General features: G+C 37.0%; 1 protein-coding gene across 1 annotated transcript in view; it reads left to right on the forward strand.

Moving 5' to 3' along the window:
- The window catches only part of AGMO (alkylglycerol monooxygenase), a 188,987-nt gene that overhangs the window by 54,027 nt on the left and 108,377 nt on the right, over window positions 1–26,583 (forward strand). The window contains exon 4 of the mRNA XM_032708002.1: window positions 24,361–24,464. Coding sequence (XP_032563893.1) covers window positions 24,361–24,464 — 104 coding nt within the window. The remainder of the gene's footprint in view (window positions 1–24,360; window positions 24,465–26,583) is intronic.

The raw sequence follows: 26,583 nt of genomic DNA on the forward strand, positions 1-26,583 counted from the left end.
GGCTCCGAAGACAAGAAGGGTCTCCTGGGGATGGCAACTTTGGCCCCTCTGGGCTCAGAGGGCTTTTCCCATTGCCCAGGGTACCCATTTGGAAAAGCCCATCTTCCAATGTGTTCCCACTTGAACTGGGGTATAAACTGTTAATCTGTTGCCTAATTAGGGGAAAGGCTGCAGCAGGAGATTAAAAAAGAAATTCAGGCTTCATTCCATATGCAGCAGATTATCTGTGACTTTGGTGAGGACAGTGCTTGCCCAGCCCTGTTTCCAGGGTGTTTCCAGCCACACCACATACTTTCTAGAGAAGCCCCAGGAGCACAGTATTGTGCAGGAACAGGATGAATTTATTTGCCAATGTGTGGATTTAGAGACTGATCACATTGGAAAATCTTGGTCTTGACCTTGGGTTACATAGATACAATTTCTGTGTGCATCCACACTGTATCTATCTATCTATCTGTCTCTCTCTCTCTCTGTCTATACACATTCATGTTACCTGTGTACATATAACATGTACAGTTCCTTTGAGTTGCATGTACCTAATTCAGGATAAGAAAGACAACACCAAGCCAATGTCAGTATTTTTCTCTTACACAAGACTTAAAAATTTTAATAGTACTGCTTCATTGAATCCAGCTATAGCCAATTTTGCAAATAAAAAGTAAGTTTTTCCAGTTTTTGAGGCAAGCCCATAGAAACAATGTTGAGAAAGGAAATTGTATCTGGCAAGTTGAAGCAGCCTGGATTGCTATTCTTTACTTCACTACAACATACACCCACACAAACTTTGAACTCCATTGCATCCTAAATTCCTGCTTGCTGCCTTTCCAAAGATTCAAATTATTTCTAATAAATGAAGTCATCAGCCAGCTTTTCCCTCTGAATTCTGAAATAAATGGTGTGACCTTTAGTTACCAGTTTCCAAAATTAATGGATGAATCATAAGAAGGCATACTTCATTCTTGTTTATAATTTGAAAATGTTGGCCCTTGTGTTTAGGATCTTCTTTTATTATTATTATTATTTTATTTTCATTATTCACAATTTTATTGTTATAAATGTGGGAAAAGTTCCTAGTGGGAAAAGAATGCTGCACACACACACACACAGATCCCACAGCCAACCCCCACATTGAAATTTTCCTATTGCCTCACATCTGGAATGTTTAACTTGCAATCTTGACCATAACAAGAATTACTGAACAAGTTGAGCAAGTAAAAATTTTGCATTTGATAGAAGAAAGAAGTTTACCCTGATAAGGACTTTTTTTTCCCTTTACATGAAGCCACATCTTTTTTCTTAAGGGAAAAGAAAAAGATGTGCTAAGTTTCAACCTAACTCAGGAAGTTAAACCCTGCTAATGAGAGCTCAAGCTCACACAGCTGGCTTGTAATCAGGACTGACTGTACTCCACATTGTCTTGCACATATATCCAGGTTTTTTCTTCTTCTTTTAAACAATCTGTACGTTGCAGCTGGAACATCGTGATTTTTCCAGTTCATAGCTCATATGTAGTGAATACCATAGAGAAGGGTAAGTTGAAAAAGTGGGGTTTGGATTGGAGATTTTGACTTTTATCTTCCATTAGACATAATTCAGAATTTCTGTACTAGTATTTGGATGGAGTAAAATAAGACCAAAATAAAAATAACTCACCTAAAATGATTATATATTTCAAAGTATGCTAAAATCAGCAGCATAAAAAATAACAAGTTTAATCTGTCCCTGGCATAACTCAGCTGGATTCAGTAGATGTAGTGCTTAGATGATTTTCTGGTCCTGTGCAGGGTCAAGAGCTGGCCTCGATGATCCTTGTGGGTCCCTTCCAACTTGGCATGTTTTGTGATTTTGTGATTCTCCTTTCATAATTTCTAGTTGGACAATTAAGAGTTATTATACTTGTGGAAACCTTTGCCAACCTGATATGTCTGAAATTCTGTTTATAGATTTTTGTGCAAATTGACAAAATGTAGTTCATTACAGGTGTTTCAATGTGAGTTCATGTGTCCATGAGCTATGCAAGAATGTATAAAAAGTGTGAATTTACAGTTGAACAGTAATTTTTTTATATTCTTTAACTTACTTTAATAATTAAATTGTCTAATAGAGCATCCATTACAGGATGACCTGAGCCCGATCCAACAATCTTACAGTCTTTGTAAAAAAAAGATTAAATTGATTCAATTTCCATTTTCCATGGTCAAAGTTATAGATGGAAAAATTACACAAAAATTCCGTGAGATCATAACCACCAAGTTATATGTTTTCAAGGCTGATACTGCCAAGCAGAGATTTGAGTCTTGCCAAAGGTAAACTCCATCCTGCATAAGTAAAGAAATGGAAGATCAACAGGCTGACAAGAAAGGAAAGTTTCTCAGCAAGAGTCAATAAACCCACAAAGATCTACTGCATTTCTAAATAATAGAAACTGGGGAGGCATTAACTGAAAGGTTTGATTACATAAATATAGCAATGGTGATTATAAGCAAGAAGTAGAATCAAGAAAAAGAAGAAGACATGGATCACTATCAAGGCACATTGAACACTGAGGGCTGCAGAGGCATAGCTTTATGACCTCACTAATGCTGAAGGTGAATAAATTATTACCAATAAGTAAATTATTACAGAGAAGATGTCCACAGCTACAGAATAGTCTTTCTATTAACTGCTGATGAATTTGAATGAGTTATTTTGTTAAAAAACGGAAAGGTTCTTGACTACTACGGTTAGATGTTTAACATGTGTTAAGCACCAGTCTTTCAGATGTGCACAATGAAAGCATCATTCATGGAATAACTCCCAAAAAAGAGTATACTATGCTGAGAGCTTAAATCCTCCCACTCCCAAAGTGATCAGATAAGTATGAAGAATGATTGAACCATTCTCCCTATGTGCTCCCATTGCCAGTCTGTAAAAGAACGCTGTAAAATATTGGTGGACATATGATTAGCATATCAAATGCATACTGGAATTTTCTCGTCATCTGAAGTTCAAAACCTCAGGTGTTCAGGATAAAGATGTTCACAGTAAATGACTCGCTTTGGTGAGAACACAGTATCTTTTTCAAAATAAGTTGAGCTCACTAGCAGCCTCCTAAAGATATGCAATGTATTATATTAATCTGTCTGTCACTTCAGTAGCTCAGTTTCCAGATTTTTTCATTTCATACAAATTCACTGATTTTTTGTATTTGATGTCGGTCTGATGGTGGTTTTTTTTCCCCCTAGTTTAACTACACAGAGGCAGCTAAATAATTTAACAAACACAATATTGGCTGTGCAATAAACTTGACCAAAATGAATGTCATTGTACCTATGGATGCCTAAAACGATTGGCTGCAAAGCAGGCATCTGTGAATGGTACAAATTTCAAGTCCCTTGATTTCCAGGTACTGAGTCTGACTCTTGGTATCTAAATATATCTATGGTAACTATAAGCAAGATGGTGAAATGAAGGCATTTCCCTTTTCACCAGCTTTCCTTTTCATGACTTTCAGTCAGGTTGGTTGTCTTTTAGAAATCTGAAACTGGTTTGTGCTGACAAAGAGGTTGAAACCCATTAATTAGACAATAAAAATATTTTGATGTTGGTTTTAGAAGAAAATGTGTCCTTCCATTTTTTCTTATCCTTAAAAAAAATATTTTAATTTCTAGTCCTAGCAACAAGAGAAGCTTAATACTAAAGACCTTTAAACCTTACAGTTTTTCCACATATGCATTCCAATCTAAAGATTTTTTACAAAATAATGTTTTAAGTAGAGAGGTTTTTTTTTTCGAATTTAAATATCAAAATTAGCTGTGAAAATGAAACTGATGCAATCAGCTACTTTCTTGAAAAATGTAAAAGATGTCTGTCAGTCACTAGGAGAAAGACTTCACCTGTGTAAGGATTAATTTGTTGTTGTTGTGGTTGCTGGGAAAGAAGTCTAAGTGGAAGGTAGAAAATAAGTCCCATTTCTTTTTCGGTGCATCTTTAAATACATCAGTAGAATCTTGACATCAGTTTGATCTCTAAAATCGAAATTGGGTTCAGTAGGGTACAGTGAAGTGAGACTTTCAAAGCAGCAATAAAAGCAGCTGTTGAATCTCCAGCATAAGTGTAGTAAAGTGATGTCTCTAAACATGTTAAGGCTGATTGAAGAACAGACCAGAAAGTTACTTTTCTTGCCTGTGCAAACTTTGGTGCTGCCATGGCTTAGGTACACTTTTGCCTTTCAGTCTGAAAGATCCTTTCCAACCTAAATGATTCTGTGCCATCAATACTGATGTGGTGTGAAGTCAGGTGAGTAATTCAGTTTCTAGAAGAGAAGCACAGTTTCTTTTTTCTTTCTTCACTTGTCTAATCACTTCAAGCCCCACTGAGAGCTGTCTCTGAAGGGAGCAGCCCTGATCTGCCACTCCCTGTCACCCTGCACCCATTGCTTTGTCCACTATGCAGGCCACCAGTCAAATTACAGAAATTCAGAAGCACAGTCCTCTGCCACACCACCATTCTCATCCATTCACAACCTCCCCTGGTGTTTTCTTCCAAGTCCAGCTACCATCTCACCCTGGCTGTTTTGTTGGTTACGTGTGCATCGTCCTTGAGCTGATCCAATATACTAATCCACTATACTGCCAGGGAAAGGGATATTTTTAATTTTTCATAGGGCTAATATCCAGAGATATGGGAAATCTTGAACTACAGGTAATATTATAGTTACCTTTATTAGCATCTCTGGATCATCTCATCCAGCTAAAACTGTACATGTAATAACCTTCAACACACTTGTAGGAAATAAATGAAAGATTTTTTAATTTTGATAACCATTGCATTTTATTATCCTTTTTATGAAATGAAGAGAGAACAAGATTTCAATTAAAGATTATTAACTAGAACAAAGTCAAAACATGTCCATTATAAATTTCATTTTTACGGAAGAAGGATTAATACTTCTTTAAAGTGATAAATGACCATTTAATCTGTATACGTATAATGTTAAAAATTTGAGGCCCTTATGTATGCTTTAGTAGTTATGGTAAATTTGCACAGTCCTGCAGAATGCCATTCTCTGGAGTGATTCATACTAGCAAGGTAATTTACACTCTTTACTTAATCCTGCTGTCCATGGGCAAACATGGTTGATCGGCTGGTTACCAGAATAGCTTGTTAATATATGTGTGGTTAATCAGCTTATAAGTACTTTTTACTTTTAATGATTTGTTTGTTCTTAAGTTACATCCTCTAGCCTCTTTCCTTCATGGCTCCCTCAGCAGTACTGAGGCCAGACATAGCAAGTACATATCTGATGCTTATTTATAAAGAATTTGACCTATCCCTTCTGCTTGCCCCTTGAAACTTCTCTCTTATGACCTCAACATTTCACTCAGTCAAGTCCTATAAAATTCTGTTTATGGGAAGAACTTTTTATGAGGGAATGTAGTATCATTTTCCTTGTTTTTTGGTCATTGCCTTCACAATTGCTATGGTAGATTTGGTTGCACAGATGTTGTATTTTGAGCTGAGAATTTTTCATGGCAGTTATGTAAGACTGCCTTAATCACAACTGGCTTCCTCAGCTGTCCCTTGGCTGTGACCTATGACATCTTCCCTCCTTTACTTCTAAATCCATTTCCTAATAGAACCCAGCAGATCTTGTCTATGATAAATTGTAATTCTGGGTTGCAGCTGGAGATCTCATCAGATATGCAGTGTGTTCTGGGGCTCATTCATTAATGCAAAATAGTGGCCACAAGCAAATCCCTACGTGAGCGCTTCCAATTTTAAAGTTCAATTGTGGTGGAAACTGGTCTAGTAAAATAGGCTATGAGTAGGATCCATAATCACAGTCAGTCACCTCTGTCTGTATACCAATGGGTGACTACTGCAGAGGGGATGTTATTAGGTAATACATAGCAACATACTTATGTGGAAGTACATGGAGTATGGCATGTTTATGAATGCTCCAATTTCTTTATTTTACGTTTGTATAATTTTACCTTCAAATAAGACATCTTGTTAAGAGCTCAAACTTACAATCTTATTGTGAGTTGTATGTAGCCTGCTATTTCTTCTGTGTTTTAAGTGATTTTGCTGAAGAAGCATCAAATCCATCTTGACATGCAAAGTGATACAGTGAATAGCTGACGGGCAGAGGACCATTCTTGTTCTTTGTCAAGAGCTTTACTAGTCAGTAAAAGATGGCCATGAATACAAGGTGGTGCTTTTTGACTACGCTGTGACTGTCATAAGCGTCATTTGGGGTCATAGCAACTGGCCTAAATCTAAACCAGAGTTTTCCATGAGGATGTTGTTGAGGTGGGGCAAAGCCATATCAGTGTGGCCAGCAGGACCAGGGAAGTGATTCTTTCCCTGTACTCAGTGCCGGTGAGGCCACACCTCAAGGACTGTGTCCAGCTCTGGGCCCCTCAGTTCAGGAAGGATATTGAGGTGCTGGAGCAGGTCCAGAGAAGAGCAACAAGGCTGGTGAAGGGACTCGAGCACAAGTCCTATGAGGAGAGGCTGAGGGAGCTGGGGTTGTTTAGCCTGGAGAAGAGGAGGCTCAGGGGAGACCTCATCACTCTCTACAACTCCCTGAAAGGAGGTTGTAGCCAGGTGGGGGTCGGTCTCTTTTCCCAGGCAACCAGCAGTAGGACAAGAGGGCACAAGCTTAAGCTCTGCCAGGGGAGGTTTAGGTTGGATATTAGGCAGAAATTCTTTACAGAGAGAGGAATTAGGCATTGGAATGGGCTACCCTGGGAAGTGGTGGATTCACCATCGCTGGAGGTTTTTAAAGATAAGACTGGATGTGGCACTTAGTGCCGTGGTCTAGTAACCATGGCAGTGTTGAATCAAGGGTTGGACTTGATGATCTCAGAGGTCTTTTGCAACCTGGTTGATTCTATGATTCTATGGGAAATCAACAGCAATGTATGAACTGAAGCTGGTGAGTTGCTCTCATAGGCCCTAGTTCTGTAGTTTGGCCAGTCGAAAGACCTGGTTGACAGCTGCAGATCAAAACATTAGGCATCACACTGAAAGGATTAACTTGTATAGATTCGGATAAATGTTTGGGGGGAAACAAAAGCCAGAAATTTCAGGGCAGAGCAGATATATTTCTCCATAATAATCTCATTCATCTTTTCTAGTACAAATGGAGATTAGTTAGTAGGTTAATTTTTCTTGTCAAGACTTCCTCCAGTATTTTGACATATAACAAAAAGTTATGGGGAAAACCAATTTTTTTTAGTACTCTATCATCAGCATTTTTTTTTTCTATCCAGAAATACAGAATTCATGTAGAATGTTTCTGAAAGTGACTAGGAACAATCTTCTGGGTTATGGTTGGTGATAATCTTGATTTATTTGAGAATGTAATGCAGATGTTTGTCATTTGTGGTTCACTCTTCAAGATGCAAGAAAACCACCCCAACTATAGATTTCATGGTGCAGGAGATCATAAACTGTGTACTCCTTGGGTCATGAGGTTGGCAATTTATATGTAAGCTCCTAATATCCATAGGACACCAAAGATGTGAAATTTTTCTGGAGTTTTAGTCCAAGAAAGTTGACTTACGGTCTCTAGAGAGTTGCATTGTTTCACAGGCTTTATTATCTCTTGTTGCTCAAGTCTAGGACTGCAGCTCAAGAGAAGATTGTCACAGCATGCATACAGTATGTACGCAGTGCTGAGGCCTCTGCACCTTGCAGGATTAAGCCCTGCTTGAAATAGCTGCTTTTCTGATCTGGTTTGATAGAACAGATTATGATAAGAATACTTAAACTATCTCCAAACTACTGAAGTAATATAAGGCAAAATACAGAAATACATGGTATAAAAGTAAATCAGATAACTTTCTGAGTTTTTGTAATTTTTATTAAAAAATCATAATTATAGAAAGAATAATTTCTTTTTATCATTAAACTGGATTAAAATGAAAGCTTCTAAGTAATTTTAATAAAAAGAGACTGTCCAGAAATCTTTGAACATATAAAAAATTACCAGTTCTCACATCAAAACCACTCACATATTTTCTTTAAACAGATCTTTGTCCCTGGTTAGGCTCATGAAACTGTGGGGTCTGACTTCTTTTTTTTACTTGATTTCTCTACTGTGAGATAAGAGAGTTGAATGAAATGTGAACAGAAAGTTGTAACCATACTCTTTATTTAGTGTTTTTGAGAATTCTCTAAGAAATGTGCTTGCTATACTGCCAATTTTGAGCATGTTCATCTGTTAATCTGTGAATCAAGTAGAATATGAAAATATGAAAATATGCTAGAAGAGTGAAAGAAAAGACTGTGGTGGCTGCCACAGAGTATAATTGTTTTTTCTTTGATTCTATGATTCCATTTTTAAGTGAACTTCCGATATTCAGACTGATGATGCATGACCATTCTGCTCTTTGCTGCATTAAAACTGGGGGGGGAGTAAGTAATAAATATCTTCATTAAATTATGCAAAGGCAGAATAACATCTACATAGCTGAACGTCTGTAAATACAGTACACTAACATAATATTCAGTGAGATGATCACACATGGATTATGGCTGTGGCCTTCAGGAGAAACTCCCCTAAACTACCTCTCAATATATTTTGCTGCATATATATATTGAGCTCTTTCAGCTCAATTTTTTGCATTAATGCTTATTATATTGTACTGAAGTAATGAGGCTGACATAAAGTGATGTAATACATGAATAAATACTAAGTTGTTTCAGTTGTTCAGTTATTTTTACAAAGGCTATCAAGACTGTACATGGTGCAAAGTAAAACCAACATTTTTAAATCTCTGTGATTCTGATTGAGCAAGAACACTTAAAACACACAAATAGTCACATCTCTGTGTGATCAGGTTCCAAATTAATGAGACCCTTGAGATACAGCTGCTCATCTGACTTTCCTTGAAATGTGAGAATGCTGGAATATAATGAAGGCTTCCAAGCTCTGAAGTTCTGTCTTTCCGCAACAGTGGATACATGTATAAACTAGAATAAGAAAAATCTTTGAATACAGATACCCAAAAACTTTGAAATGTGTAAAAAACCATGTATTGCCTGCCCATCGTGTCATTCCAGAGAGAGGTGCAACTCTGAGAAACTTGTAGTGAAATCCTGATTTGAATATTACCACTCAAGGGGTTTCCTTCTATGCTACTAGGACAGTCTCCTTCTTTCCGCTGACTTTAGCTGTGTTCATTCCACTTGTCATTCCACTGACAGGCCAGCCTAGTACATTTAAAGAAAATGCGCTGTGTGCAGTCACTATAACTGGTAAACGAACCAGCCAAAACCCCATACCACGTGTAAATGAAAATGTTTGCATGCCTGCAGGATCAGGATCAAGAAAAGTTGTGAAGTATGTTGTTAAAGCTGTTCCTGAAATATGATCTGTATTGGGAGCCATAGTATATTTTGAGTTTCAAACTCTTCCTCCAGAATTCCTCTTAAATAATTACAGGGAAATGAAGCAGCAATCAAAAACTATGAAAATCAGTAGCTGAGAGTTGTTCTATGCCTGCTTTAATAAAGATATATGAAAAAGAGGTAAAATAGTTTATACATTTTTGTAGTTTCTCCTAAGGCTCCTGGTAGATCTGAACTGGAATTTAGCAGTTCTTCATGTGGCCTCATGTTCCTGCACTTGTAGTGCTTGAAGAGCTCAGACTCTATTTGATCAAGATGACGTAAAATGTAAATAGACATAAATTCAGAATAATTGCTGAAGTTTTATAAAGTGTATGATAGGCACAGTTTCTCTATCTTGAATATTATTATGTATGATAACAAATTGCAGTGGAGAGAGTGCTCTTTTGGAAAGTATATATAGGTGTTGAGTGGATTGCTCTGAAGTCTGGTCATAATACTGTAAATCTTGTCACTCTTTTGCATTTTCACTAGATTATTAGAATCTTTACAGCATCAGAGGATACCCCCCAACTGGTAATGTTCACACTGCTAACAGTAATTTAGATCTGTTGGCATCCAAAAGTCACTCTCATATTAGTCCAAATTTCAAAATAAGTTGTAGCTCACATGTGAAAATTACTTGTATAGTTTTGAAATAAATTAATGCAAATTGGGAGCTTAGAGATGTTAATTTTTTTTCTTGCACCTGTGAAATACCTTTCTGAATTTATCTTTATAGACTCTGAACTGTGACCCATGTTAGATGAAGGAGAGATTTAGATGTGTTTGGTGCAATTGTAGATTAATGTGTCATGCAATCTGTGTGACTATGTGTTAGTCATGCCCATTAGTTTTCCTTCAAAATTTCATCTTTTAGTGCAGGAAATATGGTTTGACTTTAGATTTTGTTTGTATCTAGTAGCACTTAATCCTCTAGATTAAGTTTTTGGGGTTTGCTTGATTTTTTTCTTTCCCTTTTTATATGGTTTGCTATGTAATTGGTGTTGTAAAAGGCGAAACTTCTTCTGTTACACCTACCAGTTTCTCCTCCGGGTAGGCAGCATTGTAAATTATTAAATAGAACCACAGATAGTGTCATGATAAGTTTTAATGTGACAGTGAAGTGAGAGCATTGATCTTATGTAATTTGAGTCAGAAAAATCTGAACAGGTAAACTATTTGTAACTTCTTACAGCTGAATAGGAACATAAGTAATATTAGTAACAGAAAAAAGGCCATCTGGTCCAGCTTGCCTGAGTTTGTTTGACTGGTTGATCATAATCTCAACCACCTGCTTTTCCACTGAGCTCCACTTCACGAGCCCTATCCTATTCTGGTAACAAATGTATCTGTCTCTTGTACACCTTTATAAATCTTTCCTCATAACTTTGAATATTTAGACCTTATGTGGTCTTATGGCACAGGAGATCTGCAAAGCCTCAGAAGAGTTCAGAGTTGGTATGTTCTGTAAGCTCAACAGATGCACAGAAAGAAGAGCTTCTGATCTAACAGATCATATTTTCAGCAAAAATATGTGGATGATTAGAAGATTGTCATGATAGAATTAGATGAACATCTATATAATGATATGATTGCCTCAGCCAGTTACAAAATGCAAATTTTTGTCTTGCTTTTAGATTTGAAAACAGACACCTTTACTGTACTGACATCCTGCTAAAACTATTATTATTTTATTCAAGTTTTGTTAAGGCACTACTGTCTTCCTTGTAATTTGTGGGAGGAGGGAATAAGGAAAGTATTTATTACTGGTAAACTACAGTTCTTTCTGCTAGTAGCAGAGGGAAGTAAACAACAGTCCTGTGAAGTAAAAGTTTTGTTCTATAAACTAAAGAACAAAGAAATTTACTCTTCTGCCCATGTCTTTCAATTCCCACTTGCTCTTTATCAAACATGCTGATTCTCTATGGCAGTGGTTAAATAATTGGGAATGTGATTTAAATGGATTAAAATTACCTTAACAGTCACTTAAATAATGGTTTGATATCTTTCTGCAAAATCACATCAACCTTTATATCCTTCAAGTTCTTTATAAACATATGTGAATTTACTGTCCTGTTGTGTTTCAGCAACTAAATCTAAATAAGGTTTGCCTGTGTTTTTACAATCCTCCCCCACCACCTTTTTTTTTTTTCTATTTAATTTTTCTTCTCCCCTTCTTCTCTCAGCCTGGAGGTGAAATAAAGAAGGTTCATGTGCTATAGCCATTGTCTTAGATGTTATGATACTGGAACCTGTAAGTTATACTTGTTTGATTATCTAGGTCCTGATTCCCTAGCATAAGCTCCTAGCATTTCCTCCAGGGTTTTGGCTAAAGAATTTTCTTACCTGGACTTGCACAGTTGTGCTCTGCCTCCCTCTGGCCATTGTTTCACTACCACTGAGTGTCTCTTGGCTGGGAAACTGAAAAAAAAGCCTTCATCCATTTCTGGGACCTGCTACTAAAGACTGTAAGTTAGTGCTGGGATGAATATGGGATAGTTGTTTAACTTAAAAGTTTTGAAAGCTCCCGTGCTGGGTACAGAGATAATGGGTACTGTCATGAATATAAAATATCATATGAAATTATACATAGCTGCTTACTGTTCTATATGTCTTAACACACTGTAAAACTTTTTGCTTACAAGTATGTTTTCCATAAAGAAATCAACACTTTTCAGATAAGAGAAAGATTCTCTGTTTCCCTCTCCTCCCCTGCTAATAGTAGGAGGAGATTGGCTGTGGAGTAACAGGATTTTTTTTGTAGACTAGAGTTACATTTGGCACAATCTGCCTAAAGAAGCCAATAGCACACTCATTTTGGGTCAGTTCTTTTGTCTAGCAATGGATTTTAACCAGAAATCTCAAAGCAGCAAAAACCCTCCTATTTTTATATTGAAAATAAAATCCCCTATCCTTGCCAGATAATAATGACAATTTATAAAGTAGAAGAGCCTACTTTTCTTCTGCAGATCTGTTTCCTATATACAATTTTAGTGGTTGAGGTAAGTCTGCAGTCTAGTATCCTTCACTTCATAGCTTTAATGCTGATTTTTGTGTGTTTGGAAAGTACAAAGTACAACAGATGCATCCAGCATTGAGCCTTCAATCTTAGCTTGTTTTATAGCTTAGAGCAAACAGACAAAGGATAGCAAATAATTAATTTACAGTGGGATTTGTTAAAATGTCATTATTAATTGGTTAAATATCATTCTTTTCCATACTTGTTATTTTCTGTCTCTGAAATCTTTTCCTTTCTGTTAGCTCTGGTACTAATTATCCAGCCACTAGCTGCTGGCCTTTAAAGTCAGACAATGCAGTATCATTCAGGAGACATGTGGCTGCAAAACCCAGTGAGCATGCAGGAGGAGTGCCTTTACAGGTCAAGTGCTATAGCTGCTCTTTGACAAATCAGTCTGAATTAGCATCACAGGCGCTTGTTGGTATTCCTGCTCTCCTGCACCTCTGGCTTCATCTGTTAGCTGCTGGTGTTGCCAGCCATCGTTTTGCACTTCCAGACCTGCAGTATGTTTCAGAGTTTTTACTGGTAGTGCTGGAGTACCTTTGGCCCCCCAAACATCACTAGCAGAATTTATGGCACACATTGAAATGAGCTCTGTACCTGAAACTCTACTGTGTGTGGCTTCACCTGTCTTCAGCTAGTAATCATTTATCAATATTTTGTGGAAAGAGGAAATGGAGTATAAAGTAACTCCTCTGACTGATGGTTGAAGTTCAAGAGTTAGCACTAGCAGCAATGGGCACTCAAATAAAAGGCTTTCTTAGAGGCTGTTTCATGCCTTTTGGCTAAATGTGATCATGCTGCTAGTACCTGTATCCCCATGGATGGTTCCAATGTAAACACCTACTTGTGTAGTTCTAGTTGAGGCATATGTCTGTTCCCTGCTGAAGAGACAGGGTAGGGAGTGGTGGGAGAGAAAACACTGAAGATAGCATCCTTGTGCTAGAGGCATCCTCTAGATAATCCTAGCTGACACATTTGGAGGTGGGCTCTACCAGATGGGTCCCAGCCTGGTGGGGTGTGGAGGCAAGCTAATATGCCCCCTTTCTTCTTCACATTTAAATTGAGACTGCCTGCTTTGACAGTTACCTGTGTTCTGCTCTCTTTATCTAATCTATCTGTCCAAATGGCTTCCATGTCCTTGTTAGAATGATAAATGGAAAAGGCTGTTAAAGTTTCAGCATGTTTAATAATGTCCAGAGCCAATCTCTTGCATGACAGATGCAGCAGTAGGTAATTACTTGATGGACCCAGAGGATCTATGGTCAACTATGTGCTTTTAGGAATGGGAGTGCAGAATAAGTATTGACAACACTGGTCCAAAGGTAGTTTGTGGAAGTGCAGGTTTCTTTTTGTTTGTATCACATATGCAATAAATAAACTGCATGGCTACCAAATACAATGGAACTATGACTACTTAATAAGCACGTGGTATCCATAACTATATTTGTTCTTTTTATTTCTGTGAGAAATAATTTGACACTTGTAAAACAAATATATAAATAAATATGTGTGGCTAAACTCACTACATACCTAAACGTGACTTCAAAGGGTTAAGTGTCCTTTGTTTTGAGTTGAATACTATGTAATGAACTTGTTTAAAAATCTGTTAAAGTATAATGGATATTTTTCAACTCAATTCACTAAGTTTTGGATCAGGTCCGTAGAGAGTACAAAATTCATGTGCATTGCCTAAAGTGTCTACCTGTCTTTTTTGTGGTTTGCAAATCAATGAAGGATTGGGACAAAAGTTGGAGGTAAATTTTTTTTTCCTAAAATATTTTAAAAGTTTATTTAAGGGAGGTGGTGTGCCTTGATGTCCCCCAGGCTTTACCAATATCTCTGTAAATTTCCGTATATTCATTTGCAAATCTAGTCTGCATTTCCACACATCTATCATTCAGGAACTTGGCTTAATAAATCATCTAAAACACTCTGGAGGAGAGGAGAGCTAATTCCTCTTTTATACCAGAATAACTCTGTTGACTTATCAGTGTTAATTCTTACTGTATCTAGTTTGGAAAAAGGATGAATCAAATAAATGAATGCAGGAATTCAACCTAAAAGGTAAAATAGTTACATGAAGGGGCCATGGATATTTTCTTTTAAAAAGTGTTTATGCTTTCAGGTTGGAAGACTTCCATTCATTCTAGTTCATCCTTTTTTTTTTTTTTCCTCCCGAGTATGTTTATTTCCCCAGCATTCTTTGAATGTATTGTTCTGAGGGGCAAAAAAGTAAGATTAATGTGTGTATGAGTTAGTATCAGTTATTGTTTTCTTCCTAATATCCTGCAGCTTTATGTTGCTTTAACTTATGTGCATTCAGAGTTTTGAACATTGTGGGAAAAGGTTTCACTGGTATCCATTCTTGCCATTAAAGTGCTTCCCATCTGAATATTGCCTGCCAAAGTATGTGGTATCCTGCAGAGCAAGAGGATGAGGACGTAGATTGCAATGAAGCTGAACAGTTTGCACTTCCTAACGGTGACACCAACCATCAATCTTTTGTAAAGACAGCCCAGAATACAGGAGAATGAGAACTCTCACCCCCACTCCCCCCCACAAAAAAAAAAAAAAACAAAAGGAGAATTATCTTTTCTTTTTTTTTTTTCCATTTCATTGCAGCAATTTCCTTCTAAGATCCTCCAAGATGAATACGTTCTCAAATTGCATAAGTTGACATTTCAGTGGCTGAGACGCTTTTGGGGAAGGAAAAAAATAAAAAGAAAGAATTGAAGTAAAATTTATTTATTTATTAGGTCTTCTGAAGTACCTTTTTTTTTTTTAAAGAATTTATTTAATTTAATCTCAGTTCTCTTTTTATCATCAGACTAATGAATATGGTGCTAATTCTATAACAGTTAATGCATTTCACACATTTATACCACAGTTTGACATCAGTATTCAGTAACACTAAGTTATATTATACAGGTTGGCAAAAGCTCAGAACTAAAGATTGCCAGTGCTGTAATCAGCCATATTTAGAGAGGCTTCAGTCAAGTCTGCAGCTTGTATAAAGTGGCACAGATCTGTAGAAATCACTTTGCCCCAGCTGCTGGGGATCTTCTCCTTTACACAGAAATTTGTTGCAGGTTTTATTTTAATGTATAAACCTAATTTCACGAACAGGATGATTTATAGTTGTGAAATTAATGAGCCATATGCTCCTCTTTGTAGTAAAAAAGGTGCAGAAAGAGAGAAGTGCTGCAAAAAGTTTCTATATCAATGAGTTGCAGAAGTTACCATATACTGTGTCACTCAGTCAAGAGGCTCTGAGGGTACAGGGTGGGTAGACCAGAAGAAACCCTTACTAAAGAAAGGGTAGTTGGGAAAAACTTGAGGTCTACACTGGTGGGAAATGTTTGACAGGGCTTGGGACTGGGTTCACAAATAGGATTTTATGCTATGGTTTAGTTATCCTTGAAATTGCCATAGCACCAATTTTTTTTTTTTTTTTTTTGGTACAAATCAGAGCTATTTTAACACTGTTACGCCTAAAGAATCTGCTGTGAAAGCCTCAACAACTGGAAAACAGGATACCCAAATCAAGCCTCATACACACATGAAGGAGACAAGTGAAAGTGTAAGAGCTGCTGCCATCGTGTTTCGTCATAATCTAGAGACTCATATTTTTGCTACAGAGGTCATCCAGACCTCAGGCAAAAAAAGCTTTAACTAACTGCAGAGCTGCTCCAAACAACTAGAGCACTTGAAATTGGGAGATGTGAAAAACAGGTTGGTCAGGAAAGTTGGTGTAGCAGAATTTGTGTGAGATACCTGCTGTGGACTGAAAGACTTGCTAAATTCCACTATTTTCAGAGTTTGCAGATAAACACAGTACTAAAACTTCATTCCTTCTGTGTTTTTCTTCTGCTTTTGAATTTTTCCTATTTGTGGAAGTGTCCAAATCCAACATTTGCATGCTAAAATTGCTTTGGTTCCTTTCTCTTCTCAATATCTTTTCGCACAAAGGAATGCACATTCATTTTCTGACAGAACTATGAGTGAATTAAGAGATTGAGTCACTGTTAATTAATTTCTGAATTTTACCTGATAACCTTTATTCCTTTATGGTTTTACCTGGTGTATGTATGTAGAGAGACTGTTCAGTTCCTGGAAACTGTATGGAAAGCTCACAGGCCATGGGTTAGGACTGCCCTAATGTAATTGAGATTCTTATTTTGGTTTACATGGATATAACTATGCTACATGAAGTTTAATCTGTGCAGCTTAGCTTCCAAGAGAACTGCTCCTACTAGAAGAGTCTTTGGGAATGCTGTGGCTTTCCCTAGCCTTTCCATTGATGTCCCTTGCTTATGAGGATGCCAGGAAATAACATTGGGCATGTACAGGTTGAAAGGACTGTTATTTTTCATGTGGCGAAGCTCTGCTTTCCTAACCACATGACATCTTAAATATTTTACAGATTCAGAAGTGTATCTAAGTATAATTCACAGCCCCTCAGATTCTTGCTAAGAGGGACACGATCTGGCCTGTTGTTTGTTCTGGGTAGCATATGTAATACTTTGGCTTATCTTGATTCTTCCCACGTTTCCCTAGACCATTCTTCAACTTAAGTTTTGCAGATCTTATTGTGGATTTTTTTGTGTGGGAGCAGATTTGTGTTTTCAAATGGTATGGCAGCAGATCAAGCAGGAGGTTTTGGCTTGTGCATAGATTCTGGAGGGAGGTTTTGTAGAAGGTTTCTCCAATTTTTGGCTTTTAAGGCATGGGAGCATATACCATGTATTACTTGATTACAAGTTAGCCCACTCACTAAATAATTTACTGACTGCATACAGTAACGTAAGAAGAGGGCTGAAAAACAGAGATAGTCCTGAACAAAGCTCAAAAAATCACATCTTGGAGCACAGATGAATCACATGCTGAATGTGAAATCTCCTAATTAAGCTACTGGATTATGATTATGTAGGATGCCGAGTGTCTCATGGTAGCATTATTTTCTCCTTGAGACTGGCTTTGTAATGTGCTGTATGATTGCCTATCCTGGCATTACCTGGGTAGTGCAATATGTATTTCATTGCAAAATGACCAAAGAAGACTAGATAATACTGAGGCTGAAAAGATGCTTCTGAGTTGTTCATTTCTCCTGACACACCAATTGCTCTGTGAGCAATGGCTAATGTATTTCAAACAATGGTGGAACTCCTACTGCCGAAATTTTGAGAACTAGTCTCTGTCAAGGACATGCAGTGATACGTGCTTCTCAATAAAAAGAAGAAGAAAGTTAAGAAAATTGTTGGAAGGTCTATAGTGAATCAAATCTAATTCACCACTTGAACTCAGATCTCCTTACAGCCAATCTTTTGATTTACATATGTGATCGTCTTGGGAATACAAACTGCTAACACTCACTTTAACCAATGCCACAATATAAGAAAAATGTGTCTTATTAAAAAAAAACACACAAAAAACCAAAACAAAGCAAAAAAAAGATGTACATTTCCCTGTATACATGCTTCTTAGTGTGTGGTATATAACAGAGCCTTCCAGATAAATTCCTTGGATCTAATCCTGTTCTCATTAAACCCGCACAGCTCTACTAACGTAACTGAGGAAAGAATTTTTCCTAAAGAATTATATTTCTAATAAGCAGGAAGCAAAGCCTTCTGGCAAACCACCTATCCTGCAACTCTGACTGAACAACACTAAAACAAAAAACATAAAGCAAAATTGTCTCAGAAGACTCACAAAAGAGGGGCTACACCACAAGAGACTGAACAGGGAGGTTACATACAGATCATATCTACTTCTGTTGTGGAGATTATAAATAATTTGTGTAGGTAGATTTCTGTTTTTACTGCGAGGTAGAACGGAATCTAGGGTTACTTCGGAATTTTAATAAAGACATCCACTCTGGGTCCCAAAATGCAGTTTTTAGCCAACTTTTCTTAGAAAAAAATCTGGTAGTTGTCCTTTCCAGTAACAAAGTTTAGATGGTGTTCTATCTCAGTGTTTGTTCACCCAGTGCAAGTGTAGAATCCATCAGGGAATGAGATTCTGTGAAAAAGCTCTACATGAGAAGAGATTTATTCAAATTCTTAAAAAGCATCAACTGAGCACTAAATTGGGAGAAGCTGTTGACTCCCTCGAAGGCAGAGAGGTCCTGCAGAGAGACCTAGACAAGTTAGAGGGCTTGGCAATCACCAAGCACATGAAGTTAAACAAAGACAGTGCCGGATTCTGCACCTGGAACTGAACAACCTTGGATGTATGTACAGACTGGGTAATAAGAACCTGGAAATGGATCTGGGGCTCCTGGTCAACAGCAAGTTGAACATGAGTCTGAAGTGCCCTGGCAACCAGGAGGGCCAACTGTATTCTAGGGTGCATCAGGCAAAGCATCACCAGCTGGTTGAGGGAGGTGATTGTCCCGCTCTGCTCTGCACTGGAGTGGCCTCACTTTGAATATTGTGTGCAGTTTGGTCACTACAGTGTAAGAAAGATATTAAGCTATCAGAAAGTGTCCAAAGGAGGGCTTCAAAGATAGTAAACAGCCTAGAGGGGAAGCCATATGAGGAGCTGAGGTCACTTGGCTTGTTCAGCCTGGAGAAGAGGAGGTTTAAGGGAAACGTCACAGTCTACAAATTCCTCATGAGGGAAGAGGAGGGGCAGGCACTGATCCCTTCTCTGTGGTGAGATCAGTGACAGGACCTGAGGGAATGGTATGAAGCTGTGTCAGGGAAGGTTTAGATTGGCTATTAGGAAAGCTGGTTCATCCAGAAGGTGGTTGGGCATTGGAACAGGCTCCCCAGGGAAGTGGTCACAGCACCAAGCCTGACGGAGTTCAAGAAGCGTTTGGACGATGCTCTCAGGCACATGGTGTGACTCTGGGGGCTGTTCTGTGCAGGGTCAGGAGTTGGACTTGATGATCCTTGTGGGTCCCTTCCAACTCAGGGAATTCAATGATTCTGTGAACAAATCAATTAGAACAAGGCAGGAGGGTAGTGAGTAATCACACAGAGTTTTTTGTGGATAACAAAAGCTAATAGCTTAGCAGGTAAATTATTTATATAAATACTATGTATTTTTCACTGTTTTATCTTTATAGGGACAGTTGAAATGCATAGAAAAGGAATGACTGAAAAATTTACCTTCTACGCCATTTTCCTTTCCTTGGTTGTCCTGGGGTTTCTAGTAAATCTGACTGGAGAGAAGTAGACCCATGAGATGATCCCTTTTTTGCTTCTGAAACCCTACAGGTTACAGCTGCTGTAAGAAGCAGCAGATTACACACTGGGGTCAGTGGGGACCACACCATGGGCAAGGGAGTTCTTTGCCATATGCTTGGCTTTATGGACTTCATTGTAATGTGGTAATCCATAGCATAGTAAATGTAATTTTGCTATCTTTTAAGTTTCAGGCTAGATAAATTGTAGTTCCATTCCTCACTGAATGCTAAAGGTATCTAGTCTTTTAAAAGATAGCAAGCATAGCAAAACTGAAGGCTCTGTTTAAGTAGATACTGAAGGGAAACTTTCACCTGTTCTCCTAGGTACAGTTAGTATTGACTGAAAGAGAATGGAAACTTTGCATAATTCATCATCTGTATTTTTTTCCATATTACTTTAGTGCCAGGTCTTATAAGGCTGTATGCATAGAAACCACATATTTTAATTAAAAGGTCTTATCTAATCTTTTTTATTCACTCAAGATCCATCCAACCTTTACCATTTTACTGATTTTGAGGATTTTGTAAAATGGCTGCTTTCATTGACATCACTCTTTGAAATGACTGCAGGGTTTTTTTGGCACACATTTTCTCTCTTGTTGACCAAAATGTATTGGCCTGTTCAAATTACTTATAATTACAGAAATTAACCAAAAAAAAGTCTCATTTTGACCTCTCTCTACTATGCATTCTTAAAGAGGAATCTTATGTGCATGATGACAATTTTCTACTACCACAAAGGAAATATTTCAGAAGTAGTGAAATATGGCCCAGGCATTGGATCTGTATTGGAGACTCATAGAAAGGGACTTCAGAAGTAATGAAAAAGTAATTTGAAATAATAAAAAAAAAAGGCTAAGTAAAATCATAGGTTGCGTTACCACTATGATTGTGAAAGCGTGTGAAACATTACATTTTATTTATTAGTTAGGAGGAGGAGAGAAGGAAGAAAAAGGAGACTAACATCAATAGTCTACCTTCATTTAGGAAAACTCAGAAAAGAAGATAAAGTGGGACTGCTCCAAAAAGCTTGGCTCGAGCTTCTTGATAGCCAGTGCTACAAGGCTACTGTTAAGTTCCCTCAAAGCCTGTACTTCTTCAGACCACTTCTCTCAGCTTCTTATTTTCTTTCCTATAACAACAGAATTCATATATTGAACTAATGCTAAAATGACAAATCTTCTTTTCCTTTTAGAATTAGTTTAAAGATACAAATCTCTCAACTGCTTGGAGCCACTGATTTTACCAACTGCCAGTCTGACTCTGGGACAACTTCCTAGAGACTGAAAAAGCTAGAGTAAAAACTGAGGGCCTGTCCATCATTGAGCAATTTCTGTGTAGCACCAATTTTCTTTCCTTCCTCACCAAGCTACATGGCCTCATTTATTCTCTGTTGTGATTACATACTAATTCTTTTACAGTTTAAATTGGGTGGTGGAAAAACCCCACTACAGTGGTAATAATAATAATAATGTATGAAGCAACAATTAACTCCAGTAGCAAGATGCAAATAGTTCGTCAGGTCTCCATCTGTTAACAGGAATCTGGGGAACACCACACAAGGAAAGGAGGTCCTTGCTGTGCTAGGTTATGATTTGTATAACTTTCCTCACAAGTACATGAAAAGGAAATGCCCCTTTTATCTTCAGTTATAGTTCTTCATAACAGCAGAAGATGCAGAAGTTTTCCGAGACTATCTGGGTGTAGTACTCAGGAACTTAAAGCTGATCCTGTTGTGAGTAGGAGGTTGGACTAGAGACCTCCTGTGTTTCTCTCTAGCCCGTATTATCCTATGATTCTGTGATGTTCACTCTCCTGAATTAAAAATAGGGGGTTTGTGCATAACTGTATTGTGGTTATCTGGTTTTTAAATTGTATTTACCAATCAAGTTTGAATCATGAAACAACAAAAATTCCATTAAAGCATTGTCTTGGTGGCTTCTCTAATTCCATCACTTAATTTTTTTCTGTGACCTTACAGTAGAATTTGACTGGAGAGTTCTATAAAATTCAGTAATACTTCCTATTTTCTGCATTGATTTTTTTTTTTTAAATCTGTGTTGGAATTGTTTGTATCTATCTTGATCTCTTTATTGGGCATTATGTAATAATACATATGAAAAAGTGCATGTGAGAGAGTCTTTTATGATTTCATCATTCTTCAAATAATTTTTGTCATCTGCTTTCAAGTTATCATCTTTAGGTATGAAAAAGTGAAACCACAGCTCTTCTACAGACATATAAAATTTTGTTTCTGTTGTGGGTAGTTGGTGAGCACTCAGTGGTATTCCTTGAAGAATGCTTGGTCTGTTTCTCGCATTTGAGAGATGTCTTCTAGGCATTATGATTGTAATATTTTTAATGTGCTAATGGTTACAGACTGAGTTTTGGGGTGATCTATTTCACACTTTTTCATGATGTTATTCTTTTGCTTCAAATAAAAAGTTATTGATGATCAGTTTCTTCAGATAAATTTTTAATACAAAAATTATTTCCAATCATCAATTCTGCCTGTTTTGAAAAGGAATTTAATGTAGTCTCTGCCATTGGTGTCATCAAGAAAAGGATTAAGAAGCAAGATTTAATTCACTTAGCTGTAACAGAAGTCAGAAATAGCTTTAGCAGTTAAAGTACTTGTGGCAGAATTGTTTGTTTATGTCCCTAATATTCCTGTGGTATATTTTTGAATGATAGATCATTTAAGCTGACTCGCACATCTGAAAGGCTAACATTTTACCAATATTCAGTTACCTTATTCCATATACTTGTTAGTGTAAGAGGCAGTTTAACTGAAAAATGAATCCTAATAAAATGCCTTTTTAGTAATTCATTTTGAAAACCATTTGACCTTAACTACAATGAAAGTAGACTGTAAAAATCATCATAGATTCCCTTCCTTGAACTTCTCATAATGCTGAAAAATGACTGAGGGAAAGGAGAAAGATCCAGTTACTGTACCCTGTTTGAACAGCTGTACTTCATTGAGTGGAGTCTTGTGTTACACACAGTTTGTGATAGGAAGTAAATGCTTTTAAAACAACTAAGGAGACAGGTCTTTAACCTCCACCTTTTCAGATGCTTTGTTCACTCATTTAGCTTCTGTTGAAGTCTTGGGAAACATTTCAAATACAAATTATTATTGAATACTAAAGCTCACCTGAATAATTAATTTCCTAATGAACTTATTAGGCAGAGATGCACTGAGATGATGTTGGAGGTTTTTTTGGAGAGGTATCATTAATTCTTGATATACTGAACACTTCTTCCTTCAGGAACAAATACATTTAAAGAAGAAAGAATTCTCAGATTCAGTGTTAAGTATTTTGTGATAGTTGAAATTACAGATTTATTTCAGCAATTGTAAGTATTTTCAAGGACTTAGAGGACATTTAAAAATGTTTTCATGTAAATTACTAATTTGTCAAAATTAATTAGATTTAAAATTCTCAGTTTCTAGCAGTGCACAAGACTGTTACCTCCTGTGACAAGACTGTCTAGACCCCTGAAATGGTGAAGATACCTTGAGATTCATTAAGTGGACTTTTTGGCATTACTTTACATTGCAAGTGCATGTTAATCGACAGACCTAAACTATTTGATGTAAACTTGGCACCAGACAATTTCAGGACTTTTAAATACACCTTATAAGATCGTTCTGTGAGTGTGATTCTAATATCCTCCCAATACACTTCTCTAATGGCTCTGGTGAAACAAGTCAGTGGCAATGGGAGTGTCCAGCTGGCAGACAGCCAGTCCACTTGTAATTTCTGTAATCAAGCTTTGTGTATACTTCATCCCTTGAAATACATGAGATCTTAAAGGTAGGTTTATGCTAAATAGGCACTATTTGGGCTGCACTGACTACACAACTCTTTCTCTTTTCCTGTGATTAAGGTGGCCATGAATATTTTTGTCCTAACGTCTGTCTGTCTTGCCACTTCAGACTGGCCAGATATCACTATACTTACACTGTACAGTGCAGAGAGGCCAACCAGATCTGCACTTAAATGAGAAAATGCCTTGAAATATGATCAGGATTTTGAAGTATTCTTCACTTCAGCACATTATAGATGTCATGCCTTCAGAGGACAGGGCTAACACTGGTTTTGCCCTTATTCTAACAATCTTTTTATTTAACTGTAACAATAGAACTACTTCTCTCTTTTGGCTGGGTCAAGGGTTCCCAGCACCATCTGCTTGTTTTTCCGTCTGTCACTAGTGTTTTGTGATCTGTGGTACAAGTGGGTTGAAGATTCATGCATTCCAGAAAAATGTCAGCATAAAAGCTGACACCAGTTAATTTGTTTAAATTTGATGCAGAAGACTTTTAGAACATTTTGTGTCCCCTTTTAGTCTTGAAATATAACAAATGTGGTCATGAGAGCATCCTCAGTCCTTGTCTCTCTGAATCCTGTAACACAGCTCCTATTGATTCGTGTTATCAGGACTCAGCTCAGGCTTTCTTGCTATTTAATTCTCGTCTCACACATCCTTCTGCTCTGCCTGCAATGATTTTAGTTCTTGCCACAGCCTCGTCTTCCTCAGCGTGAAATTCACGCTGACTTGTGTCCACTGACAGACAAGTAACCCAGCCTACCCAAACTCAGCTTTGACTGTTGGGCTTTATTATCTGCTATAAAATGCTAAAATAGCAAAGTGTAAATTGGGGGCTTAGTTGCTTTTAGCTTAAGAAAATAGGCCTTGGGAAACAAACGTTGCTTTTTTTCTCTAGTAAAAACCTCATTAGAAATTATTTGTTTTGCAGAGGTTAATATAATATGGGCTGCGCACCAAGTACACCATAGTTCTGAAGACTACAACTTATTCACAGCCTTGAGACAATCTGTACTGCAGAAGTACACCTCCTGGGTAAGTTGCAGAATATTTGTCAGACAGTATCAACAATATTTAGTAAAGGTGAAAGCATAGTGTTTATTTTCCTTCAAAGAAAAACATAATTTAAAGATGTTTGACAATCAAAGCACAGAAGGTGAAACTGAAGAATCTGAGAATCATAAGCATAAAAATATATCCACTAATGTTTGTACAAAAAACTTGAAAACTTCTACAGTACTTAAGTTAAAGAAGGCTAACTATATAAACCTGCATTTATATTTTCATAACTTTATGAGTAGAATGGGGAATTTTTTTCATTCAATTATTCGTGTATAAGTACAGGAAGAACAGAGTATAATGTAACTACTTGAGAATATGTCTGTATAACTGAAAGAATCAGGGAGAGAAATACTTGTTAAAAATTGATCTGGACATACAAATGTATTTATTTGTCCCTGCTCATTCATGTCATGTCAGTACTCTATTTAAGTATTTAAGGGCAGTATGTCACTACTTTTACCTAGTGTTATTTCAGATATAAGGTATTTGAAATGGTGAGCTGTGTACACATGCAATATAAATTGAGTATTCATTTACAGATTTAAAAATGTATATTTCCAAATGCATTCATAAATGTAACATGATATTTAGGGTTTAGTTCTGGGCCCAGGATATCTGCTGATTTCCTCAGTTGTGCTCTCATGTTCTCTTTCAACTCTGTTTTTTTTTTTTTTCAGATTGTATTTTGTCTGGTTGTTGTTTCTTATTTAAAAAGAATAACTTTGAAGTTTGAATTTTAAGAATTAGCATTCAAAAGGAATATTGTGTATTCGCATATATAAATATATGCCTATAATTATATATTTACATGTATATACTCTCCAATGAGGCATAATATGGGTGGTGAAGGAAACCCACAGTCCTCTGGCAATCTCTACATCCAGCATGTGAGCAAGTGACTCAAAGTCAAGAATGTGTGCTCACACATGCAAATCCAGTATAACTCCTTTAACTTCAGTAAAGTTAGTCTGGATTTATGCTTACATAACTGAACATGGACTTAGCCTGTTTTGGTAACTGTTTTCAGTGCGTATCATTAAATTAGTTAAAAGTACTAGGTTACAAGAAAATGGTTAGTTCTTCTGAAAATCGTGAAGCAGTACTATTTTTTAGATTTGTTTCTTAAAGTCTTCTATATAAATCCTTGTTGTTTATTTATTTAGTAAATAATCATCTGATGTTAGTCAGAGTACCTAAAATTTAAATTACTGTAATGAACAAGAGTGGAAGGGATGCATCTTTGTGACAACTCTGCTTCCTCTTTAAATACTGCTATGTTAAAGATTTAACCTTTGGCCATTTACCATTTGGGACCATATGTGCAAATGCTTAACAAAAACAGTAATTCAAAAAAAGACAAAAAGCCTTGTGTACATATGGATGGGTGCATGAGCACTTTGTCTGTCTGCATGATTTGGAGGATGATAGCTCAGAAAGCATAAAATATTCAGGAAGACCAAGATGTCTGGCCACCTTGGATTCCAAAGACCGTCCTCAGGACCGCACTGGTGGCACTTGGCAAATAATATATGTGCACTGAAAACTCATTTGCTTTGTGCTAAGGAAATAAGCCTAGGAATACATTGTACTTTTGTGTGCAGTATTTTTTTCACCAAATATTTCGTATTAGCCAAAACATGTGGTTAGTGTAAATACTGTTTTTCCTCCTCCCAGAACTTTTGAGACATATGCCAGTTTTCTTCCTGCAAAACCTTACTGTGCATGATCACAGTTCTTGCTAATTCTTACCAAACTTCTATTTTTGGATTGCCAGACTTGTCCAATACCGTGGATGGATCTGCCTTGAAGCCGAAACTCAGCAAAGCCTTTAGTTACTCTCTGAGAATGATCTAGTTGTTGAATATGTATTGTACTATGTTGTTGAATGCAGTTTGACATTCAATTTTGTGGAGGCTGTGAGAAAGTTGTGGTGGAGGGTGTGGGATTGTGGGACTGTTCTACTGCCAGCTCTGTCGTGTTTTAAGTTAAACACTGTAAGATAAATAAATCAGCATATTAATCTATGTGGATTGTGCTCAAACTGATAGAAAAGATGTGAAGTGAAAGAGAATTGCAAAATGTGCTTGACAAT

This window comes from Chiroxiphia lanceolata, chromosome 1 (assembly GCF_009829145.1).
Source record: "Chiroxiphia lanceolata isolate bChiLan1 chromosome 1, bChiLan1.pri, whole genome shotgun sequence".
In the NCBI taxonomy this organism is placed as follows: domain Eukaryota; kingdom Metazoa; phylum Chordata; class Aves; order Passeriformes; family Pipridae; genus Chiroxiphia; species Chiroxiphia lanceolata.